Below are 21,875 nucleotides of genomic sequence, written 5' to 3'. Positions count from 1 at the left end.
GAAAAGGGCAGCAAAGCTGCTGAGGAGCAGCTGAGGGAACCAGGGTTGTTCAGCCTGGAGAAAAAGAGGGTGAGGACCTCATTGCTCTCTACAATTCCCTGAAAGGAGGCTGAAGCCAAGTGGGGCTTGGGTTCTTCTCCCAAGTAACAAATGATAGAACAAAGGGAAACAGCCTCAAGCCGTGCCAGGAGAGGCTTAGGCTGAACAGTATGAACAAATTCTTTCCCAAAAGGGTTGTCAAGGTCTGGAACAGGCTGCCCTGGAGCAATTTAAAAGCCATATAGACATGGTGCTGAGAGACATGCCTTAGTGGTGACCCGACACAGCTGGGCTAAAGGTTGGACTTGATGACCTTAAAGGTCTCTTCCATCCAAACCAATCATATGACTCTATGATTCTGTAATAGTTGTGAAACTTTGTTCAAAGGCTGTTATGGAAGTTGGTGGTCATTCCCAACAGTTTGTTTCTTTTCCTATTTTCCCACAGCATTCCAGTCAACTACCAGATCTGGCAGCCATTTAGTATTACATGATTTCGAATGCCTTTAGATCTTCTGCATTACCTTTGCCCCTTACTCTTCAGGTGAGGTGAGGGAGAAATAGTAATATTCTCCAAAAGGTCAGAAGTAAAACTTACACATTCACATTTCAGCTGGAGATAACTAAAAATGTTACTTATTGAAACTAATCCTTTGTGGGGATGACTTATCTGAATTTACACGTTCAGTGGGATTACAGAGGAGAATCTGCAGCATCGCAGGAACTTGGACAAGTCATTAACTTGCATTCTGTCTGCAAATCCACAGCACAGAGAAAGGGAGGTGAACTCAGGGCTCAGAAGTGCTAAAAAGACTTAAGAAATTATAGACTTCAAAAGTCATGAGAGATGCAGATAGAGTAGGTACTTCTCATTAAGAACTATCTCAATTTGAAATTCACTGATACCCAAGAAGAAATTGCACTGCCAATAAAACTGCTAGCACGACTGTCTTGATGATACAGAGATTTACTGTTACATGTTGGTAGTGAATTAAGAGTAACTCCTCCTTATTTCTTCTGGTCTTTACCCACTTCATTCTCTTCACAACAGAATACTGGCTAGAGGTAATTTAACCCGCGGGTTAAACTCATGGTCGCCCCTCAGGTGCTCCTCACAGTACTTGCTTTTGGCCCTTCCACCAACTTTGTTGCCTTCCTCTGGAGACATTCAAGGACCTGAATATCCCCCTCTATTCTGCCCTGGTGAGACCACATCTGGAGTACTGTATCCACTTCTAGGTTCCTCAGTTCAAGAGGGACAGGGACTAGAGAGTGTCCAATGGAAGCTATGAGGATGATGAAGAGACTGGAACATGTCTGATGAGGAAAGGCTGAGAGACCTGGGGCTGTTTAGCCTGGAAAAGACTGAGAGGGAGTATCAAGAATATTTATAAATACCTGAAGGGTGAGTGTCATGAAGAAGTGGTGACCTGTGATAGTATGAGGGACAATGGATACAAACCAGAACACAGGAAGTTCCACCTGAACATGAAGAAAATCTTTACTGTGAGGGTAATGAGCAGGCTGCCCAGAGAAGTTGTGGAGTCACCTTCTCTGGAGACTTTCAAGACTATTTGGATGCACTCCTGTGTGACCTGCCCTAGGTGATCCTGCTTTGGCACAGGGGTTGGAGTTGGTGATCTTCAGAAGTTCCTTCCAACCCCTAACATTCTATGATTCTACGGTTCTACTTTAGCAATCATATTCATTATGCAGCATTTATTATACATTTCTATAAGATTCTGCATTCTGCAGTCATTGCTATGCGTTTCTATATGATTTTTCTCTCTTTTCAGCTCTGGTTCCATTACGCTGTCATTCCAATTCACAGAAAACAGGACGGATGCAGTGTTGCATTTTTAGGGTTCTTTTCTCAAAACATTATGGCCTGAAATTGTGTCAGGGGAGGGTTATATTGGATATGAGGGAAAAATTCTTTATTGAAAGAGCACATTGGAACAGGATGCCACTGGATGTTTTCAAGAAATGTGCGGGTATGGCACTTTGGGACATGGTTTAATGGCCATGGTGGTGTTAGATTGATAGTTGGACTTGGGGATCTTACAGGTCTTTTTCAACCACAATAATTCTTTGATTCTGTTACTTTTACTCAACTCCTTACTCTAACAGGGTACGAACACATGCTGGAGGTCTGCACTTCTCCTGCTGAAGCTAACACCACCAGACACTGATGATTTCCCTCAGTAATGTGGTTTAGTTTGAAAATTAGACACATGGGACCTCTAATTTCTTCTTGCTTGCTACTGCAGAGTAGGGGGAAACACCTCTCAGATTTTATTTTGAAGAATAAGGGTCTTTTCTTCCTCTCTATTTGATCAGAAACATAATTATGTTCAGGAAGACAGGCTGGGGTAGCGCTTCTGACTCAATCTCTTACCTTATTTTGTTAATAAGGTTTTTTGGTTCTTAAATCATCTACTTTTACTAAATAATTTTTACCAGATCAGTTAAAAGAAGTCATATTATGATGCAGTGCCATGAGATAGGGAGAACCTACCAAACATTTCCCCTGCCACCTCCTGCTTCCTCCATGCTCTGGCTTGCACAAGCTCCTGCACTGGCACTTCTCTTTAGAATCACAGCACCATTTTGGCTGGAAAAGATCTTTTTATGATGATCAAGTCCAACCATTATCTAAGTCTACCCTATGAATGGTTTCAATGTAAACAAGCAGAACTGACAGGATTGGCTGACACCCCATTCAGGCTGTACTGACATTCAGTGAGACCTGGATGGGTTGGAAGAGTGGGAAAAGGGGAACCTCGTGAAGTTCTACAAGGGTAAGTGTGGAGTCTTGCACCTGGGGAGGAATATCCCCCTGTACCAGCACATGTTAGGTGTTGACCTGCTGGAAAGCAGCACTGTGGAGTGCTGGTGGAAAACAAGTTATCTATGCACCAGCAATGTGCCCCTGTGGCTAAGAAGGCAAATGGTCTCCTGGGGTGCATTAAAAAGAGTGTGGTCAGCAAGTCAAGAGAGGTTCTCCTGCCCTTCTGCTCTGCCCTGGTGAGGGGGTACCTGGAGTAATGTGTCCAGTTCTGGGCTCCCCAGTTCAAGAGGTATAGCAAACTACTGGAGAGAGTCCAACAGGGGACCATGAGGATGCTTAGGGGACTGGAGTATCCCTCTTAGGAGGAGAAGCTGAGAGACATAGGGGTCTTTAGCCCAGAAAAGTGATGACTGAGACGGGATCTTATTAATGCATATAGTTACCTAAAGGGTGGAGGTCATGAGGATAGGGCTGGGCTCTTTTCAGTGGTGCCCAGTGACAGGACACAGGGGAACATCTACAAACCAGAACATGGGAGGTTTCATTTGAGCTTAAGGAGAAGTTTCTTTCCTGTGAGGGTGCCATAGCACTGGAAGAGGCTGCTCAGAGAAGTTGTGAAGTCTCCTTCTCTGGAAAGGCTCCAAGCACATGTGGACATTGTGATCCTGTGCAACCTGCTCTGGGTGACCCTGCTTTTGCAGTGGGGTTTGACTAGATGATTTCCAGAGGTCCCTTCCAAACCCTATTATTCTGTGATTCTATGATTACATTAGCAATGACACAGGTCCAGAAAAGGTAAGTTGAAAGTCTTGGATAGCCAAAAGAAGAGGAACACTCATAGGAAATGGAGCTACAGCAAGCGACAGCTGGCAGGGTAAGGCAGCAAAACCAGAAGGTTGTGGGCGGTTTGTGCTCTGCATTCCACATTTCAGGTGAATTATTGTTTCATGATGAGCCTTCTCTCCTGCTGTCACCATGGGATCCATCACATTCACCTGACCAGACCCTGAACAATCAAACCAATTCTCTTTCATCAGTCCTGTGGCTCTGACTTATTCCCTTTGATCTGGAGGGTTCACTAGTAAAACAGGCCAAGGGAAAAAGGGAGACAGAGGCATTTCCTTCAATGGGGAACTTCAGTTCCACACTGACTTCAGTATGAGACTTCATGCTTTGAGGTACAGGCTACTTTGAAGTCTTGTATGGGCTTCAAAGCATCTTAAGAGGGAAAGGACAAATATGGGCAACTCCAGCTTTTAATTCAGTCAGCCTTTAATTTATTCTGCACAAACAAGAGGAACCTATCTTCTGTTTTTTTCTCAGGGCTATATGTACTGAAAGAACAAAAAAATCCCATTCTGTTACTAGTTTTACCAAACAAACCAATTCACACTGGAAATAAAATGCCATGGGGAGAGCTGTCTGTCTGTAACAGAAGCCATCCCAGCACTGAAGTTCTGCACCAAATTAACATTCCTCCCCCTCATATCATGAGGTTTATACATCTGCTGGAGAAGTGGAGCCTGTCTAAACCCTTGCTGATGTGACTAATAAGGTTAGATAATTGGATTTCTGGCAGATTAGTTTAACAGCAGCCAACCATCCCATTTTGAAGTTCTCTTTGAAAGGAACACTGGACAATGCTAATTGGTAGTTGGATAATGCAGTACGTGACACTGACAGATTAAGCAGGAAAGCTTGCCTAGGTACTGCTAACACTGAAACAACGTATTTTATGTCTATTTCTATCACTTAAACACAAAAGAAACAAACAAAAAATGAGTCAGAAAGCTACAGGCAAGGCAGATTCACTTTCAGGACCTGAGGAAACCGTGGAGCAACGCTCTCTCTACGAACAGGAAGGTGAGAAGGTGACTAGAAAAAGTCAATATGGATTTACCAAGGGCAAATCACATCTGACCAAAATGACCGCCTTCTGTGACCTGCTCAGCAGATGAAGAGCTGTGCTTGTTTCAAGCATAGAACCATGGTTTGGGTTGGCAGGGACCTAAAAAGGTCATCTAGTCCAGCCCCCTGCATTCACCAGGGATATCTGCAGCTAGAGCAGGTTAACTAGGGCAGGTTGTTCAGAGACCCAAACAGCCTGACCTGGAATGGTTCCAGGGATGGTGCATCTACCGCATCTCTGGACAACCAGTGCCAGTGTCTCACTACCCTTCCTTCTCTCTAGTCTAAACCTCCTTTTAATTTAAAACCATCACCCCTTTGTCCTGTCACAACAGGCCCTGCTAAGATGATTGTTCCCACCTTACATATAGGGCCCCTTTAAGCTCTGAAAGGCCACAAGAAGGTCTCCCAGAAGCCTTCGCTGAATAGACAGACTACGAGATGGGTGGAAAATGTTCCGAAATTGTGCATCTCCAAGGGTGGTGGTTTAATGACTTTGGCAGTCTGAAAGACAACCAGCAAGAAATTGTGCAGTATTTAAGCAAGAGAAACTCAAAGTCCTGCCATCTGGGATGGCACAACTGGAACCAGCAGTACACGATGCTCTGCTGGAAAGGACCTGGTGGATAGCAAGCTGAACATGTGGAGGAAATGTATCCCTTCAATGAAAGCAAAACGTGTCCTTGATTGCACAAGCAAAACTACAGCCAGTGGATCAATAGCATTATTCCACTTGTTGGGCCATGGCTGGGATACTGTGTGCAAGCCTTGGTTCTTCCAGCTCAGGAATGACATTTACGAATTGAAGATGGTCTAATAGAAGGCCACCACAATGAGCAGAGGGCTGGAGAACCTCATCTGAAGAATGGTTAAAGGAATTGGGTTTGTTCAGCGTAGAGAAAATCAGGCTCAAGCCTTCCAACACCTAGAAGGCTGGTATCCTCCCCAGTATCAGGTGATAGAAGGAGAAGAAATGACCTGAAATTGTGCCATGGAAGGTTTAGCTTGGAGATTAGGAAAAAAATTATTCACTGAAAGAGTGAGTGGTCAGGCATTGAAACAGGCTGCACAGCGGGGTGATGGAGTCACCATCCCTGAAGGCATTCAAGAAATGTGAACATGGCACTTCAGGACATGGTTTAATGGCCATGGTGGCCTTGGGTTGATGGTTGGACTCTAATCTTAGAGGGCTTTTCCAACCAAAACAATTCTATGATTCTATGATGTAGCAGAGACAGATTTAAACTATTCACAAGGATTCAAAATGACAGCAGAAGCAACAATAGTTGATTCATGTGGGTATAAGAAGAAAAGTCTGAAACAGTAGAATGGGTCCCCCAGAGAAGTTGTGAAACCTCTCTCACAAGAAACATTCAACACTGAGCTTCAGATGGCTCTGGTTAACCCAATCTAAGGCCCAGTTTGGACCAGATTAATTCCAGAGGTCCCACCCAAACTAGCCTTTTCCATAATTCTCTGCTTTTTACAAGCTGTAATCTTCATTCTCCAAAGACCAATCTGAGCTCCTCAGCAAATCACATAACTACATTACCTGTAAAGCTGTAAATGGACAGATTGATGCAATGATTGTTTCCTGTTAGATGTAACTGTTAATTCCAAAAGCACTGATGAAAGGTTTACTACTTCTGCACCTGTCATATCAACGCTATGCCCATAAAAAAAGGAAGCTATGCTGACAACAAGAATTATATGTCGAGTTGCCACAATCCAAGACATGTCTGACTTAAGCATGAGTCATTTGTCTTCTCAAAAGGCAAAAAGAAGTTGTGTGAAATATTTAAGATGCTCATTTATTAAAATCATCCAACTATTCCACACAAAGCTGCTTTCCTTCTGTCAGGAAAATACAGGGCCATAAATTTAGCTATAAAGTTACCCGTGGATTTTTCATGATCCATATAATTGTACAAATAAAAAATGACAAGCCACAAACCAGAGCATCTGACAGGAAATGTTTTCAATGGCATCCCAGCAAACATTTGCGTCTTTACAGTATCATCCCAGTCAAACAGAAGAAAGGATGATTATGTGGTCATTTGGATGGATCTAACCAGACTTCACAACCATTCCACTCACCATCCAGCACCACAAAACAAAATAATTAAACTGGTGCCATTTCTCTCTACACAGATACTCATTTGCTTTGGCTACAGGTTTGTAAAGAGAATCACAGAAAGCCAGGTTGGAAGGGACCCCAGGGATCATCTGGTCCAACCGTTCCAGATGCTAGAAAGAGCTGGCTATGAAAAACAGTTCATGAAAAAAGCATGGAGCAGGGTAAGATTTTTCATCCAAGAAAGAAAACTGCCAATATAAAGGGGAAAAAGTAAACACATGTCAAACTTTATTACAAAATTCACAAGGTCATATCACTAACTGACAGAAATACCACAGTGTAAAGGAGCTACTTTAGCTTATTCCATAACCCTACCTGGCCTAACTAGTCTTATACTCAATCCTTACAGCAAAGTTTCAAGGGAAAGAAGGTCACATGAATGATGTCAGGAAACTTTCTTTCACTTCACTCATCTCTCAGAAACTGATGCTATCAGGATAGGATTTTGGATGCTTGTTCAAGGACTTCTATCAGCAAATAACACAGAACCCAAGCGCTACATCAGTATTTTATGTTTTGCAGCATCTGTATAGGTTGAAGGAACACTGGCACTGACTGGATAGCTTTGTTTTCCTCTTCAAACTCCATAAAACAAAAGAGAGGATCAAAACTTTAAGATACTAGAGATGATAAATTCTTACACGTTATAGTTTCTTTTGCCATATTATCAGGCTTCCTTTATGCCACATTTAACTCAGAAGCAGACTCCTTTTCTGAGATGTAAAACATCTGTCTTTGCTCTCCTTTTTGTATCATAAGGTTTCATTTATTTTATGCAAATGTTTATTTCAATAAGAGTTTAACATCAACAGATGAAAACTCTATGATCAAAGAGTTATAGAAAATAAGCAAATCCATAGTTATATTATTCTATATTAAAAAAAAGAGGAGTAACAAAAACTCTTATGTTTTGTCAAAAACAAACAAAACCAAACAACAATTAAATCTTTCTCACAACCCTGAAATATCTGTAGCTTAACTGCTTACCATCTGGAAGCTCCTGGTAGAATGAAATTCACACTGCATCATATCAAAGAAGATGGGGATTGTGGCTTTCCGAAGTTCAGTTTCAGGGATAAGCGTCATTTCTAAGATAGGTCCCACCATTTCTGGGATAAACTTGATTTTATGCTGACCTTTAAGAGAAAAGATGCATTTCAGAGTTAATGGACACCCACTGGCTTTGGTAGAAGACAACTGTTGTAAAAGTTGTATCAATAAATTCTTACATAGCTTAAGAAAGTATTTTTGAAGATCTGACTCTACTGAAACATAAATTATTATTTATGCCAACATCCATTAGGCTGGATATTGGAAGGAAATTCTTTACAGTGAGGGTGGTGAGACACTGGAACAGGTTGCCCAGGAAGGTTGTGGATGCTCCTTCCCTGGAAGTGTTCCAGCCAAGCTGGATGAGGCCTTGAGCAACCTGGTCTAGAGAAAGGTGTCCCTGCGCATGGCAGGGTGGTTGGAACTAAATGCTCTTTAAAGTCCCTTCAACCCAAGCTGTTCTATGATTCTGTGTATGAACCTAAATTAACAAGAGTTGTTGACTCACTAATTGAACATGCCATATTTTTAATGAAGAACCTAATTTTGCACAGTCACATTAAGTTTTAGAGTGTTTTTTTTCACACAAAACTTATGTTTGGCAGCAAAGGAGGCTAAGAGGCACATCGCTTGTATTCACTTATTTAGACTTCTGGAACTGCTGCAGTGTACAAAATGTTCTGTGTCAGTCTATCAAAGTGTCACCACCAGTGCGTATTTACACAGCCTCCAGACATGAAACTACATCTTACCAACCCAACAATATGTCTTCTTTCTTCGAGACCTGATCTGACTGGCAAACTTGATTTCATATTTATCTTCCCAAGAGAAAAACTGCACCTCCCCTCAACCCTCCCTGCCAAGCTCTTTGCTCATGGAACAGAAATCAAACCTGAACAGGAATGTGGCACCTAATGTGTACTGCACTATTTAAAAACTTCTAGTCACAGTTCCACTAATTAACTAGAGAATGCACATTACCTGTTCTGCAAATTATCAGTTGAACAATTCCATGGAAAGATCACGGAATGGTGGGGGTTGGAAGGAACCTCTGGAGATCATCTAGTCCAACTCCCTCCTAAAGCAGAATCAATCAGAGCAAGTTGCCCTGGATTATATCCAGACAGGTTTGGAATCGTTCCAGAGAAGGAGACAAAAGCAAGGTTGTGGAGTCTCCTTCTCTGGAGAGATTCCAAACCCATGTGGACATTGCAATCCTGGGCACCTTGCTGTATGTGACCCTGCTTTAGCAGGGGAGGTTGAACTACATGATCCACAGAGGTCCCTTCCAACCTCCACCACATGCTGGGGTTTTGTAATTCTGTGATGACAGAATCAAGATTTTAACTCATTTCTGTTCCACTGCACTTCAACATACATCAGTAACCGTGGAAGTCTGTAAATAGCAGTTCTACTTTTGACCAGAACCAATATAAATCTCAATAAATGTAATCAAGAAAAAAAAACCATAAAAATAATTTACTCACAAAATAAGCTTCATTTTTTAGCAGATATAATTTAAGTTACTTGATTGGCAAACTTTGGAATCCAATTAGCATTAGCAATGGTATTAGGGCAAATTAATACTCAATTAAAACTGCTACTATGAGTGATGCTGCAGTGGTGGCTTTGGTGAGGAATATCAAGTGAGAAGCATAAAAGCTTTCCTCTGTCTCTCTTACAAGTATTATTACATTTGGCCTCTCAGGTGACAGTTTTCTTGCATTATGCTTGAAAAGTGTCAGAGTCAATGTTTGAGGAAACAAATAAGAATGACAAAAGTTATTTGTCAGGCACAAATTCGATGTCATGAAGCTCTCTATGTGCCATGGTGGGTTTTTTCATTGCTTCAAGCAGAGGGATTCCCTCAGAAAAGTAACAAACATCTCTCTGAACTTTAGAGGTGAAAAATGGCAAATTCACAAAAAAGAGATGATTTTAAAATCTTTGATCCCCTTTCCTCTTCTCCAGCAAATAAACTTCTTGCTCAAAAAGGGTTTCACTGAAGAGTGGATCAGGTGCCAAAGGCCTGGAGAGCCACAGACCTCACCTCCCACGAGGCTCACCTCAACTGAGGTAGACAGGCAGGACTTGCTCACAGCCTCACAGGACCCAGCTCCACTAACCATGAAGCCATAATGCACATGGTCAGCCTTCCTGAGGTTAAACATGGCCAAAGGGGAGGTTCTGCACCTGGGTTGTGGTAATCTCTGACATCAATACAGGATGGGGGATGAAGGGCTGGAAAGCAGCCCTGTGGAGAAGGGCTTGGAGGTGCCCGTGGGTGAAAACGTGGACATGAGCTGGCAATGTGAGTTTGCAGCCCAGAACCAGTCATGTTCTGGGCTGATCCCCAGCAGCATGGGCAGCAGGCAAAGGGATGGATTCTACCCCTCTGCTCCATTCTGCTGAGACCCCACCTGCAGTGCTGGGGCCAGCTTTGGAGCCCTCAGCACAGCAGAGACATGGACCTGTTGGAGTGGGGCCAGAGGAGACTACAACGATGATGCAAGGGCTGGAACCCCTTTGCTGTGAGGACAAGCTGAGAAAGTTTGGGTTGTTAGCCTGGAGAAGAGAAGGCTCCAGACAGACCTCTGTTGGCCTTTCAGTACTCGAAGGGGCTGATCGGAAAGCTGGGGGCAGACGTTTTAGCAGGACCTATTGTGACAGGACAAGGGGTGACAGTTTTGAACTAAAAGAGGGAGATTCAGACTAGGTAGAAGTGTTTATGCTGAAGGTGGTGAGACCCTGGCCCAGGTTGCCCACAGAGTTGGTTAGATGCCCCATGTCTGGAAATATTCCAGCCCAGGTTGTTTGAGGCTCTGAGCAACCTGCTCTAATTGAAGATGTCCCTGCGGACTGCAAGGGGGTTGGTTGTACTAGATGACCTTTAAAGGTCCCTTCCATCCCAAACCATTCCATGATTCTCCTTGCAATTCAGCAACTGCATTTATTAGCAGTGCTGCCTCTCAGGTAATCAGCAACAGAGTTTTTAAATCAAAGAGGACAGAGAGCTTCTCTGAATGCAAAACTGAGAAAGACCTGGGAGAAACAGCAACATGCAAGTTAGCATTAAAACAGCTTGTACATTGCACTGTGAGAAAATCATTTGTCTGCTGTTTGAAACCCACTTAGCTTTTCATATTGTCTGTGGGTGGCTCCCACCAGAGATAAACAAGAGGAAGGACTTGCTGCAGTGCTGCCAGCTTTGGACGTGAAGTACTCAACCCATGGCATGGCTACCCAGAGCCCATGGCTACCAGAGGAGCCATGGCAGACAAGTGCAGGGAGCAGCAGGGAAGGCAGGGCAGCAAAAATTAACACATTGAGCCATCTTGATTAGTTTTCTTCATCAAGCATATGGTGAGGAACATGGAGAAAGGGTTTGTCCACCAGCTGATGCTACAGCATGCAGTGGTGACGCATGATGCACACGCACATGTTTGCTATGATGATGTGATTCAGCGTGATGTTGTGCAACAAAAGAAAGCAGGAGAGCAAAATAAGAATGGGAATTATCTTCCTCTGGCACTCCATCCCAGCTGCCTGCCACAGGCAGCAATTTCTGATAAACACCCCAATGGAAGAATTTGCCTTTTTTCCCTGTCAGTGTGGGAATTCCCATGCAAGACTCAAAACGTGACAAGTCTGGAGGAAAACTGAGAATTCTCTGCTGAAAACAAAATTTTGCAGCTACTCTAAGAGCCATATATATTTGAACAGGCAAAAGCTTGTCCTTGCAATGGCTTCTGTCTTGTCATGAGTGAGGCTCCTACAGATTGCTCACACAAGAGGAACAGACCTCATTACATGACCCAACCCCGGGGTGCTTTTTTTATTGGATAACATTGTGATTTTAATTTCCCAGGTTCTTCTAATTTAAATTTGGGCCACGAAAAACACTGGATAATTTGCCAGCAACCTCACCTCTCACTTGGGTCAGCTCTGAGCATGCATGACTAATCCACAGAGTGTTATCTGTAATGACTTCTATTTATGTAACACTCGAAGTTCAGGTCTATTTTTGAGCGTGCCTTTCCCTCCAACGACATTACCGTCTCTGTCAAGACACCTTTCCTGACGTCAAGCACTTGGATGGAAGTGCTGGGCCAGTGGGCACCTCGCTGGAGAACATCAGCAGCAACCATTTTGCTTCATCTTCAGGAGTTTTACTCTTCCCTCACCCTTTAGCTGGTTCAGATGTCAGCAATAAAAGCAATGTTTTTTGAACTGGCTTTCCTTGACCAACTTTACCACAAGGGTATTATTTCAAATGTCATTACAATTTCCTTCACATACACCTGTTGAAACCATTAACCACTGAAAACTGGTGCACATGACCTAGTGTCAAACTGTGTTTTGTGCATTCTAAATTGCACCACATAATGCTTTTAAGCACATTTTGTCTGAGTTCCTACATTCAAGACAGAATCCATGGCTGGCTTTATGCTTCTCTGACATTTACTGTCCCACCAAGGTCTAAGAAGCTTTGGTTCCCACTAAACAGTGACTCAAAATGAGATGTTATTTTTAAAGTTCAGGTTGTGGTATAGAAGGCAAAAAGCCTACAAAGACTAATTTAAACTGGTTTTGGTGCATGCAGGAAAAGAAAAGCCTTGCAGCACTTTTCAGCAAGGCAGCGCAGTGGGGGCTCTGCACACAGAGAGTAGGCTCCCTGAAGCCATCCTCATTCCTGCTGCATCAGAGCACTCAAACATAAACCTTCCCCATCAAATCTAGCAGAGTATCCAACAGGACAGCTACAATGAGGGTTTAAAGAGAAAATCTGTCAGGCTGGATCCCTCATACATGGTTCCCTGTTTAAAACTAAAATCTCATTCCTTAATTACAGGTACTGCAAGCACGCACACCGCTAGCTCCTGTTACTCTCCACTCTAGACACTCTTATTTTATTTTATATATAAAGGTAGGAGGTATAAATATTGCAGCCACCTCTGCCTCAGAAACACACAGGGGGAAAACAAAGATAACAAACAATTGTTAGAATTTGTATTTTACTATTTAATTTCAGAAAATAAATTATAGTCTTAAAGGTGCACTATAACCAGAGGACTGCCTTGTTCCCTGGTGGGGAGTTATAACTCAGCAGGCAGTTGTCACTCAGATTAGATGTTCATCATGGTATTTATGAAAAAAACCAAAAGTGATAGGACAACATATTATATTTGGAGGCTTATCTATACCCTTTAGAATCACAGAATTATGTTGGTTGGATGAGACCTTAAAGATCATCGAATCCAATCGTTTACACAGCACTGCCAGGTCATAGAACCACAGAATGATAGGGGCTGGAAGAGACCTTTGGAGATCATCTAGCTCAACCTCTCTGCCAGGGCAGGTTCACCTACAGCAGATTGCACAGGACTGCATCCAGGTGGGTTTTGAATGACTCCAAAGATGGAGACTCTACAACCTCTCTGGGCAGCCTGTTCCAGTGCTCTACCACCCTCAAAGTAAAGAAGTTCCTCCACCACTCAACCATATCCCTTAGCACCAGATCTACACGGCTTTGAAATCCCTCCAGTTACAGGGACTTTACCACTTCCCTGGGCAGCATGTTCCAGGGCCTGACAACCCTTTTGGTGAACCCTTTAATAGGTAAGTCAAAAGTCAGGGTTGTTCAGTTTCATCACACCTTATGCATAATGACATCATCCTAAAAAATTGTATACTCAAGCATATGCAGGAATTGTAGCTCTTCACTTCTGGTTTTGCTTCTGAACATAAACACTAATAATCTGACTAAAGTAGTGCAACTTCTAAGGAAAGAGTGTCAAGCACACCCAATACCAATTCCCCTGCAGCGGTAAGTCAGAATTCTTTATTAATTGATGCTATGACATACGTGACCTTGGTGAAGAGCCAAAAGTTAAACAGAAACATCTGTATTCCAAAGATGAGAGAAAGCAAACTGCTCAGCAGTGCACAGGTCATCTTGGACTGGGGTCCTGCCTCTGATTTACCTTTCACTTGCAGCTTTTGTGGCAAGAGCAGCGATTGAGCTCCCTCAGCATGTGAGATTTTGACATTAATGATCCTAGCCACTTAGAGAATCAGAGACATTAAAGCTAGAGGAGGTCATGAAGTCATCTACCTGGATAATCTTGGTTTAGAAAAACTGTTGAAAAGAAAAGGCTTTTGTGACAGCATGGAAAAAAATATTGAAGAATACACCAGCTCTTAAGCCAATCAAGTCACAAAACTCCAGGGGAAATTATTATCATCTCCCTGTTAATGGTGAAAAAAACAAACCTTAGAGCAGCTAAATTAACTTGTCCAAGAGCAGCCAGCATGAGCAGCAGTAGTAAAAAGCACCAGGCACTCCACAGCCCCCAGCCCAGATAGAATCACAGAATCATAGAATTGTTTTGGTTGGAAAAGATCTCTAAGATCATTGAGTCCAACCATCCACCTAAGACCACCATGGCCATTAAACCATGTCCCAAAGTGCCATGTCCACACATTTCTTGAACACTACCATGGATGGTGACCTCGCCACCTCCCTGGGCAGCCTGTTCCAATGCCTGACCACTCTTGCAGGAAAGAATTTTTTCCTAACATCCAACCTAAACCTCCCCTGGCACAGTTTCAGGCCATTTTCTCACATTCTATCACCTGATACCAGGAAGAAAAGAGCAGCCCCCACCTCAGTATAACCTCATGTAAGAGCAACCAAATGGATACTTCTGTACACAAACTTTTCTACTTTCATTCCAACAAATTCAGGGAAAAGTTTAAGAATTTGAAATTAAAGATAACAGATGAATTCAGGACTCTAAGCCTGGAACGGGGAGGGATTTGGCTAATTACTACCCAAAAGGCCTCCAGTGTCCTGAGCTGGATGACCCAGCATTCAGGCATGATGCTGATTCCCTTTATCTGTCTGTCAAGCCACGTATCAGGTATGTACTCAGCTTTAATCTCTTCTCCAGACGTTTAATTCATGAAAGATGCTTCAATAAAAAGCGAACTCAGCTGCTCTCTGAAGCCTTTTCTCATCTTTCCAGCAGAGCAGATGCAATCTCTGATATCAAATACTTATGAACACTTACATTCCCTCTCATATATGCTGATTTTTTTTCAGTTTCAGCAGCAACAGGTCAGCCAGAGATAGAAGTGAAGTGGCAAATCCATTTAAGGAACTTCTGATAAAACTTGGAAGACCTTCTGTTAAGCTGAGGAAAATGAAATCTGGCAGCTGAGTACACTCAGGTGACAGTAAATACTCAGTTTCTCATGAAATTCAATCCCCATATAGCTACATTATACCCACAGAATAGCACAGCCTTGAGCTGGACAGATACGTCTCATTTACCTACAAACTCCAGGGGTGGCCAAGTTCTTTGCTGACCTTCCTGAGTCACTGCTGCAGCCAAATCAGACTGAAAACCAGGCTCTAAGCAGAATTTCCAGACTGAGTTACTGATGTCCCTGGACACATTCATTATGCTGCACTCCCAGCCACTGCATCCACATGTATGTGTGTGAATTTATCTATGTGTGCACAAGTATGTGTGTGCATACATGGATTTTGAAGGAGAAAAACCCATGCAACAAGTATCACCATAGCCTCTCTTTTTATTTAGCATAAAGTTGAAGACCATCAAAAACCAGAAGATACAAAAATGTTGACTACAGTTATGTATCTTCCCAGATGGTGAAATAAGCATGCAGAGGAGGTTTTGATTTCTTGAATCATCAGCTTTTTAGATGCTTTCTGGAAGCCAACCGTTATTTCATGAGAAAACAAGTTTGTTTCATCTCCAACTTGGTTTATATAAAACCCTGAATGCAAGCATTAAGCACAAGGTGCTGAGGCTACTTACCCAGATTATACCACATGTCCCTGATTTCAAAACCAATCTGTCTTCTCATATCACCATACCTTAAAAGGGAAAACAAAGCCACCATTAAAAAAAAAAATCAACGTAACTTAATACCAATAAACAGAAATATCTGATCAGCATTCAACAAGAGTTCAACAAGGCAAAGTGCCAGGTCCTGAACTTGGGTCATTGCAATCTCAAGAATGCTCCAGAGTTGGGGCAGCGTGGCTGGAAACTGCCTGGTGTAAAAGGATTTGGGAGTGTTGGTCAACAGCTGGCTGAAAATGAGCCAGTGTGTGCCCAGGTGGTCAAGAAGGCAATGAGCATCCTGGCTTGGATCAGCAACAAGGTGGGCAACAGGACCAGGAGAGTGATCACCTCCCTGTACTTCGCACTGGTGAGGGCACATCTCAAATATTCTGTTCAGTCTGAGGAGCCTCGCTCCAAGAAATACATTGAGATGCTGGAGCAGATCTAGAAAAGGGCAATGAAGCTGGAGAACACACAAAACACTCCTCTGTGCAAAACCTCTCTGCTGAGTCCATAATTGTCCATTGAGACATGTGGGTGGTTACAGAGATTAATTGTGAGCATTTTCCATTTTTCAGATGGTAATGGCTGGAGGAGGCACAACAGAGAGCTGCAGGGCCTAAGGCTGGATTTTATTTTTATTCACCCTCTTTAGCATAGCATTGTCCTAGAAAATACTACAAGGAACATCTTGTGACATCTTGTACCTTGATGTGCAAGATCAGAAAGAGAAGATTCTGGAGAGACATTCTTGTGGCCATTCAGGACTTAAAGGGATCAGTAAAAAAGATAGGGACAGACTTTTAGTAGGGCCTGTCATGACAGGGGAAGGAATAATGGTTTAAACTAAAAGAGGGAGATTTAGATTAGGAAACTAAAAGAGGGAGATTTAGACTAGAGAGAAGCAAGACTTTTTTTTATGCTGAAGGTGGTGAAACAGTGGCCCAGGTTACTCAGAGAAGTGTTAGATGCTCCATCCCTGGAAGCATTCCAAGTTAGGTTGTTTGGGGCTCTGAGCAACCTGCTCTAGTTGAAGATGCCCCTGTGTACTGCAAGAGGGTTGGACTAGATGGCTTTTAAAAGTACCTTCCAACCCAAACCATTCTACAATTAAGTTTTCTACATTCCAGTGGCACTTTGTGTCCTTCCTAGGCTAGACCCAAAGTGAGTGATCCCAGGCAGAGTCCATCCTTCAGAACTGCTGCTACAGTTGCCTCCTCTGCCACAAAGTTGGTGGAACCAAATGATACTATTTTAGTATTATTATTTTTATATTATATTTATATAGCATTATTTTAGTATTTTAATATTCCAATCCTTCTCCACATTAATACCAGGAAAGCCTAAGGAATGGAAAACATCCTATTGCTTTCATTAATGTTGAGAGCAGAACCATAATGAGCTCCAAGAACATATTTGCTACAGAGAATATTTGTATTTTAAAGATCATTGCTTAAATAACAAGATGAGGGAAGTGGCAATATCTGGCAACACGTCGGATTTCTGTGGGATAATAACATGATAGCCTGTCATTAACATGGATTAAAGAGATTCTTCTGCATCATTAAGAATCTGTTATTATTTAATGCTTAAATGCAATGTTTAGCAAAAACAAACAAACAAAAAACCCTCAAACCAAAAGCAAAACCATACTACAAATTACAATAATTAAATTTTCATTACTAAATATTTGACATATTAATTGAAATATGTACTTAAAAAGATGGGTGAGGGTGATATTGAATTAACTGATTAATTATATCCCTTTGGCTCAGAACTGATAGTGGTTTCACAGAGCGCTAAAAGCTAGTTTTTCCCGACCATACATTCAATTGCATCTTGAAGAATTCACAGTCTTGATTTCTGTCTCCACAACATGATTAAACTGAAAAATAACAACTTGTAAATCTGTTATAAACAGAGATTTACAATTTAGCAAACTTCATTAAGTAACCACTTCAAATGACTTCATCTATCTCTTTACTTATATTAGCAGTGAGAAATGTCTGTTGATTTCTTGAATTCCTTTGGCAAGAGATAATACTCAGCTTAACATAAAAATCACTTGAAAGAAACTTCTGTCTAAGGTTCCTGTCCTCACAAAGAGGGAATATCACTCCACAAATGGATTTGACAGCAATTTCCGGTCCCATTACAGCTCAGCTGATGTTTTTTCCTTTCAGGTCAGGAGTCTGAGCTGACCCGAAATGCTCACATATGTGCACATCAGCACTGGACAGAGAAAGTAAGGGGAGACAACAGCACCCACAGTGTTCATCCCTCTGATTGCTTAACTGAGTGGCCTTTTGCAAATATCTCCAATTCTTCTCCCAAGTAACTAATGACAGGACAAAAGCTAATGGCCTCAAGCTGTGCCAGGGCAGGTAGAGCACAGCTTCCAAAGGAAGCACCTCAAAAGTCACCATCAGTTTGAAAGAAAAAACTTAACTGCCAGAAAACCACAACGGATGGGACACAAAGCCCTGTTTTCCTCTGGACAAAGAATGTAACCCACAAACTGAAATCAAAATACCTTTAAAATCATGTCACTGCAGCAGTGTGACCCTCACTGTAATCTCTCTCATAATAATATTATATAAAAAAACTTGAATTTAGATAGGGAAGTGATACAAAGTGCATCTTCTTTCTCTCTATATATATATATATAAATGTGTATTATAGAATCATAGAATTGTTTTCATTGGAAGAGATCTCTAAGATCATAGAATCCAACCATCAACCTAAGACCATCATGGCCATTAAACCATGTCCTGATCTACCATGTCCACACCTTTCTTGAACACCTCCACCACCTCCCTGAGCAGCCTGTTCCAATGCCTGACCCCTCCCATAGGAAAAAAAAATTTCTTACTATCCAACCTAAACCTCCACTGGCACAATTTCAGCCATTTCCTCTCCTTCTACCACCTGATATTAAGGGAGAAGAGACCAATCCCCACCTCACTCCAACCTCCTCTCAGGGAGTTGTAGAGAGAAATGAGGTTTCCCTTCAGCCTCCTTTCCTCCAGACTAAACAACCCCAGTTCCCTCAGCTGCTCCTCACCAGACCTGTTTTCCAGACCCTTCAACAGCCTTGTTGCTAGAGCTTGTCCTGAGAAGGGCAACTTAATGTCTTGTACATAGAAGGGGTCTAAGTTCAGGAACTCAGCTTTGAAAATCCCCATTTTTTATGCATAACCTGATTGGGAACAAACTGCTTTTGCAGGAGCTCTTCACAAATATTATGACACAGAATCCACACACTTTGTTTTGAAACATGCAAGTGTCTTTTTACAGCGCTCAGTGTTTAGTTAATTAATGATAAGGTCCACTACACCGCAACCCAAATGAAACTGAGGAGACATACATAGATTAAACCAAATATTTATGCTCCAGACCTATTTCCACTCATTTTCTTTTGAAACAGGCTTCATTTGCTGTGGGATCCTGAATAAAAGTTGGGTAGTTCAAGCTCCCTGTTCAGAGGTAGGGAATGTAATCCCTTTTAACCAGGAAAGCAGACAAGGCTGCTGTTATACAAACCCATTCTTCAGCGATATCACAGCAAAACTGGCTGTAGTTACAAAAATTCACTCTAAAAGGTCATTAGGGATTAAGCAATAAAGAGCACACGTAAAATGAGATTAGAATAAGCACAGAGCTAAAGTGATTTTTAAAATTCAGTTTTATAATATGTTAATACCTCTGAAAAGTCTTGACTTCATGAACATCCAGCAGCATAAAATACTGTCTTCATCAGTAACAAATCGTGTAATTTAGATCTTGATCCAAAGGTAGAAACACATGCAATACTTGATTCATGTTTTTAAAACCAACCTTTCATTATACCATGATTACATCTCAATTTTGAATGGATTTAGCTCAGAAATTAAACTAAAATTATGTTAATAGAGCTCAAGCTCTTGCCCATGATTTAGATGACGAACAGGACTTACTTGTTAAGTATTTTTGCTCTTTTAGCACTTGAAAAATTCTCCAGTTGCAAAGACTCTTGTGTGAGGAAAGCAACAGCCAGGTGGAAGTAGTTGTTCCAAAGCTGAAAGCCCCCAAAATGACAACATTAAATACCATTAATTCTTGGGAATTTTTCTGCACACCTTCAAAACAGCTTAGAAGTATCTGAATCATGCACATAAATATTTAAAGGAGAAAATAACAGACACCACAGAGACAGTGTTACTTGATATATTCTTAGTACACCTCATTGTGTTTATGTTTCCATGAAATATTTCCCATCTGCAAATCCCAACCAATTGCATCTTGATGACTGAAGTAAAATTAAATGTGAACACATAAATACAAAAAGCAGCCCTGTGGAGAACGACCTGGGAGTGCTGGAGGACAAGAAGTTTAATGAACCAGCAGTGTGCTCTTGAGGCCAAGAAGGCCAACAGTCTCCTGGGGTGCATAAAGAAAAGTGTGGCCAGCAGGTTGAGGGAGGTTCTTCTTCCCCCCCCACCTCTACTCTGCTACAGTGAGGCCACATCTGGAATGTTGTGCCCAGTTCTGGGCTCCCCACTCCAAAATAGACAGGGACCTTCTGGAGAGAGTTCAGCAGAGGCTACATAGACACTGGTGGGACCGGAGCATCTCTGTGAGGAGGAAAGGCTGAGAGACCTGGGGTTGCTTAGTCTGGACAAGAGTAGACAGAAAGGATCTTCTCAATGCTCAGCAAGAGCTAAAGGGTGGGAGGCAAGAGGATGGGGCCAAACTGGTTTTGGTGGTGGCCAGCAATCAGGATAAGGAGCAGTGGGCACAAACTGGAACCCAGGAGGTTCCATCTGAACATGAGGAAAAAGTCTTTACTGTGAAGGTGCTGGAGTCCTGGAGCAGATTGCCCAGAGAAGCTGAGGAGTCTCCCTTTCTAGGGAGATTCCAAACATGCCTGGACATTGTGATTCTGGGCAAGCTGCTGTGGGTGATGCTGCTCTAGCAGGGGGGCTGGACTGGGTGATCTCCAGAGACCCCTTCTAAGCCTCGCCATATCGAGATTCTGTGAAGACATGAATGGATCAAACATACCTGCTGAGCCTGAAACAACTGAGCTGGGCTAACTGCTCACCTGGGGTTCAGGACAGGATATACATACACCACAATTACACACTTAGGGCAGAAAATCATTACAACAACATTAGTCCCCAAGACCCTGTTGTTTTTTCCTTACCTGTAACTCGAAGTTGGTTTGATCAAGAAATTTTTTGTTTAGCATATCTGCATACTGATTAATTGCTCGCAGGAATACTCTGAAAGATCAAGAGAAAATTATATAATTACACACTCTTCTGTGCTACCTTTGTACATTTGGCATCCCAATTAGACTAAAAATCTGAGTCGGTCTGGAAAGTGAATTTCATAGCTGTTGCTTGAAAAGCAGTGTGATCTCACCACTGTTGAGTACACAGAATTATATGCAGATGTTGTCCAAATTAATCAAGTAAATTAGCATATGCAAAAACACAAGGAATGTTTCTGGATAAAATCACTTTAGAACATCTCGTGATAGTCAAGAGATCATGAAAAACTCAGTTTATTAGGAAAAGAAAAGTATATATTAAGTTACAGCATCAGCATTGTATCCAACCTACACCTGCAACTGGGTGTGTATTTTAACTGGTTGGTGAAGCAAAACCATGTTATTAAACACTGGATGGCAAATATTATTTTACTTATGGCACAACAGCACATAAATATGGTGTTGAAGCAGAGTCTTCAAAACACTGTTCACTGTTTTTACTTATAAAATGCCAATTCAGTATCCAGTGTAGTTTTATTGCTTTCCTGAAAGGATGCTTCTTAAATTGCAACAGCAGTTGGCTTGACAAGCTTTAAAAAGAAAACCAAATGGTACAGTAGAAGTAGGTCACTACATATTCATGGTGCTGAAAAGTAAACATATTATTCTTTGGTGTCCTAATCTCCATTTTCAAAATAAACATTAGATTCCTCCTGGAAACTTTAAATGTATGCTGTGAAACTGCCAGCTAATACTCAGACAAATGAGCTTGTCTTTTGAGCAGACTGTAGTAGAGATTTATGTCTCCTGAAAGTATCAG

General features: G+C 42.0%; 1 protein-coding gene across 1 annotated transcript in view; it reads right to left on the bottom strand.

The window, feature by feature from the left end:
* The window catches only part of DOCK1 (dedicator of cytokinesis 1), a 340,787-nt gene that overhangs the window by 86,444 nt on the left and 232,468 nt on the right, over positions 1 to 21,875 (bottom strand). Inside the window, exons 30-33 of the mRNA XM_054382721.1 lie at positions 20,987 to 21,065; positions 19,758 to 19,858; positions 15,772 to 15,830; positions 7,862 to 8,010 (exon numbers count right to left, since the gene is read on the bottom strand). Coding sequence (XP_054238696.1) covers positions 7,862 to 8,010; positions 15,772 to 15,830; positions 19,758 to 19,858; positions 20,987 to 21,065 — 388 coding nt within the window. The remainder of the gene's footprint in view (positions 1 to 7,861; positions 8,011 to 15,771; positions 15,831 to 19,757; positions 19,859 to 20,986; positions 21,066 to 21,875) is intronic.

This window comes from Indicator indicator, chromosome 7 (assembly GCF_027791375.1).
Source record: "Indicator indicator isolate 239-I01 chromosome 7, UM_Iind_1.1, whole genome shotgun sequence".
NCBI lineage: Eukaryota > Metazoa > Chordata > Aves > Piciformes > Indicatoridae > Indicator > Indicator indicator.
This window is presented reverse-complemented; position numbering and strand designations above follow the sequence as displayed.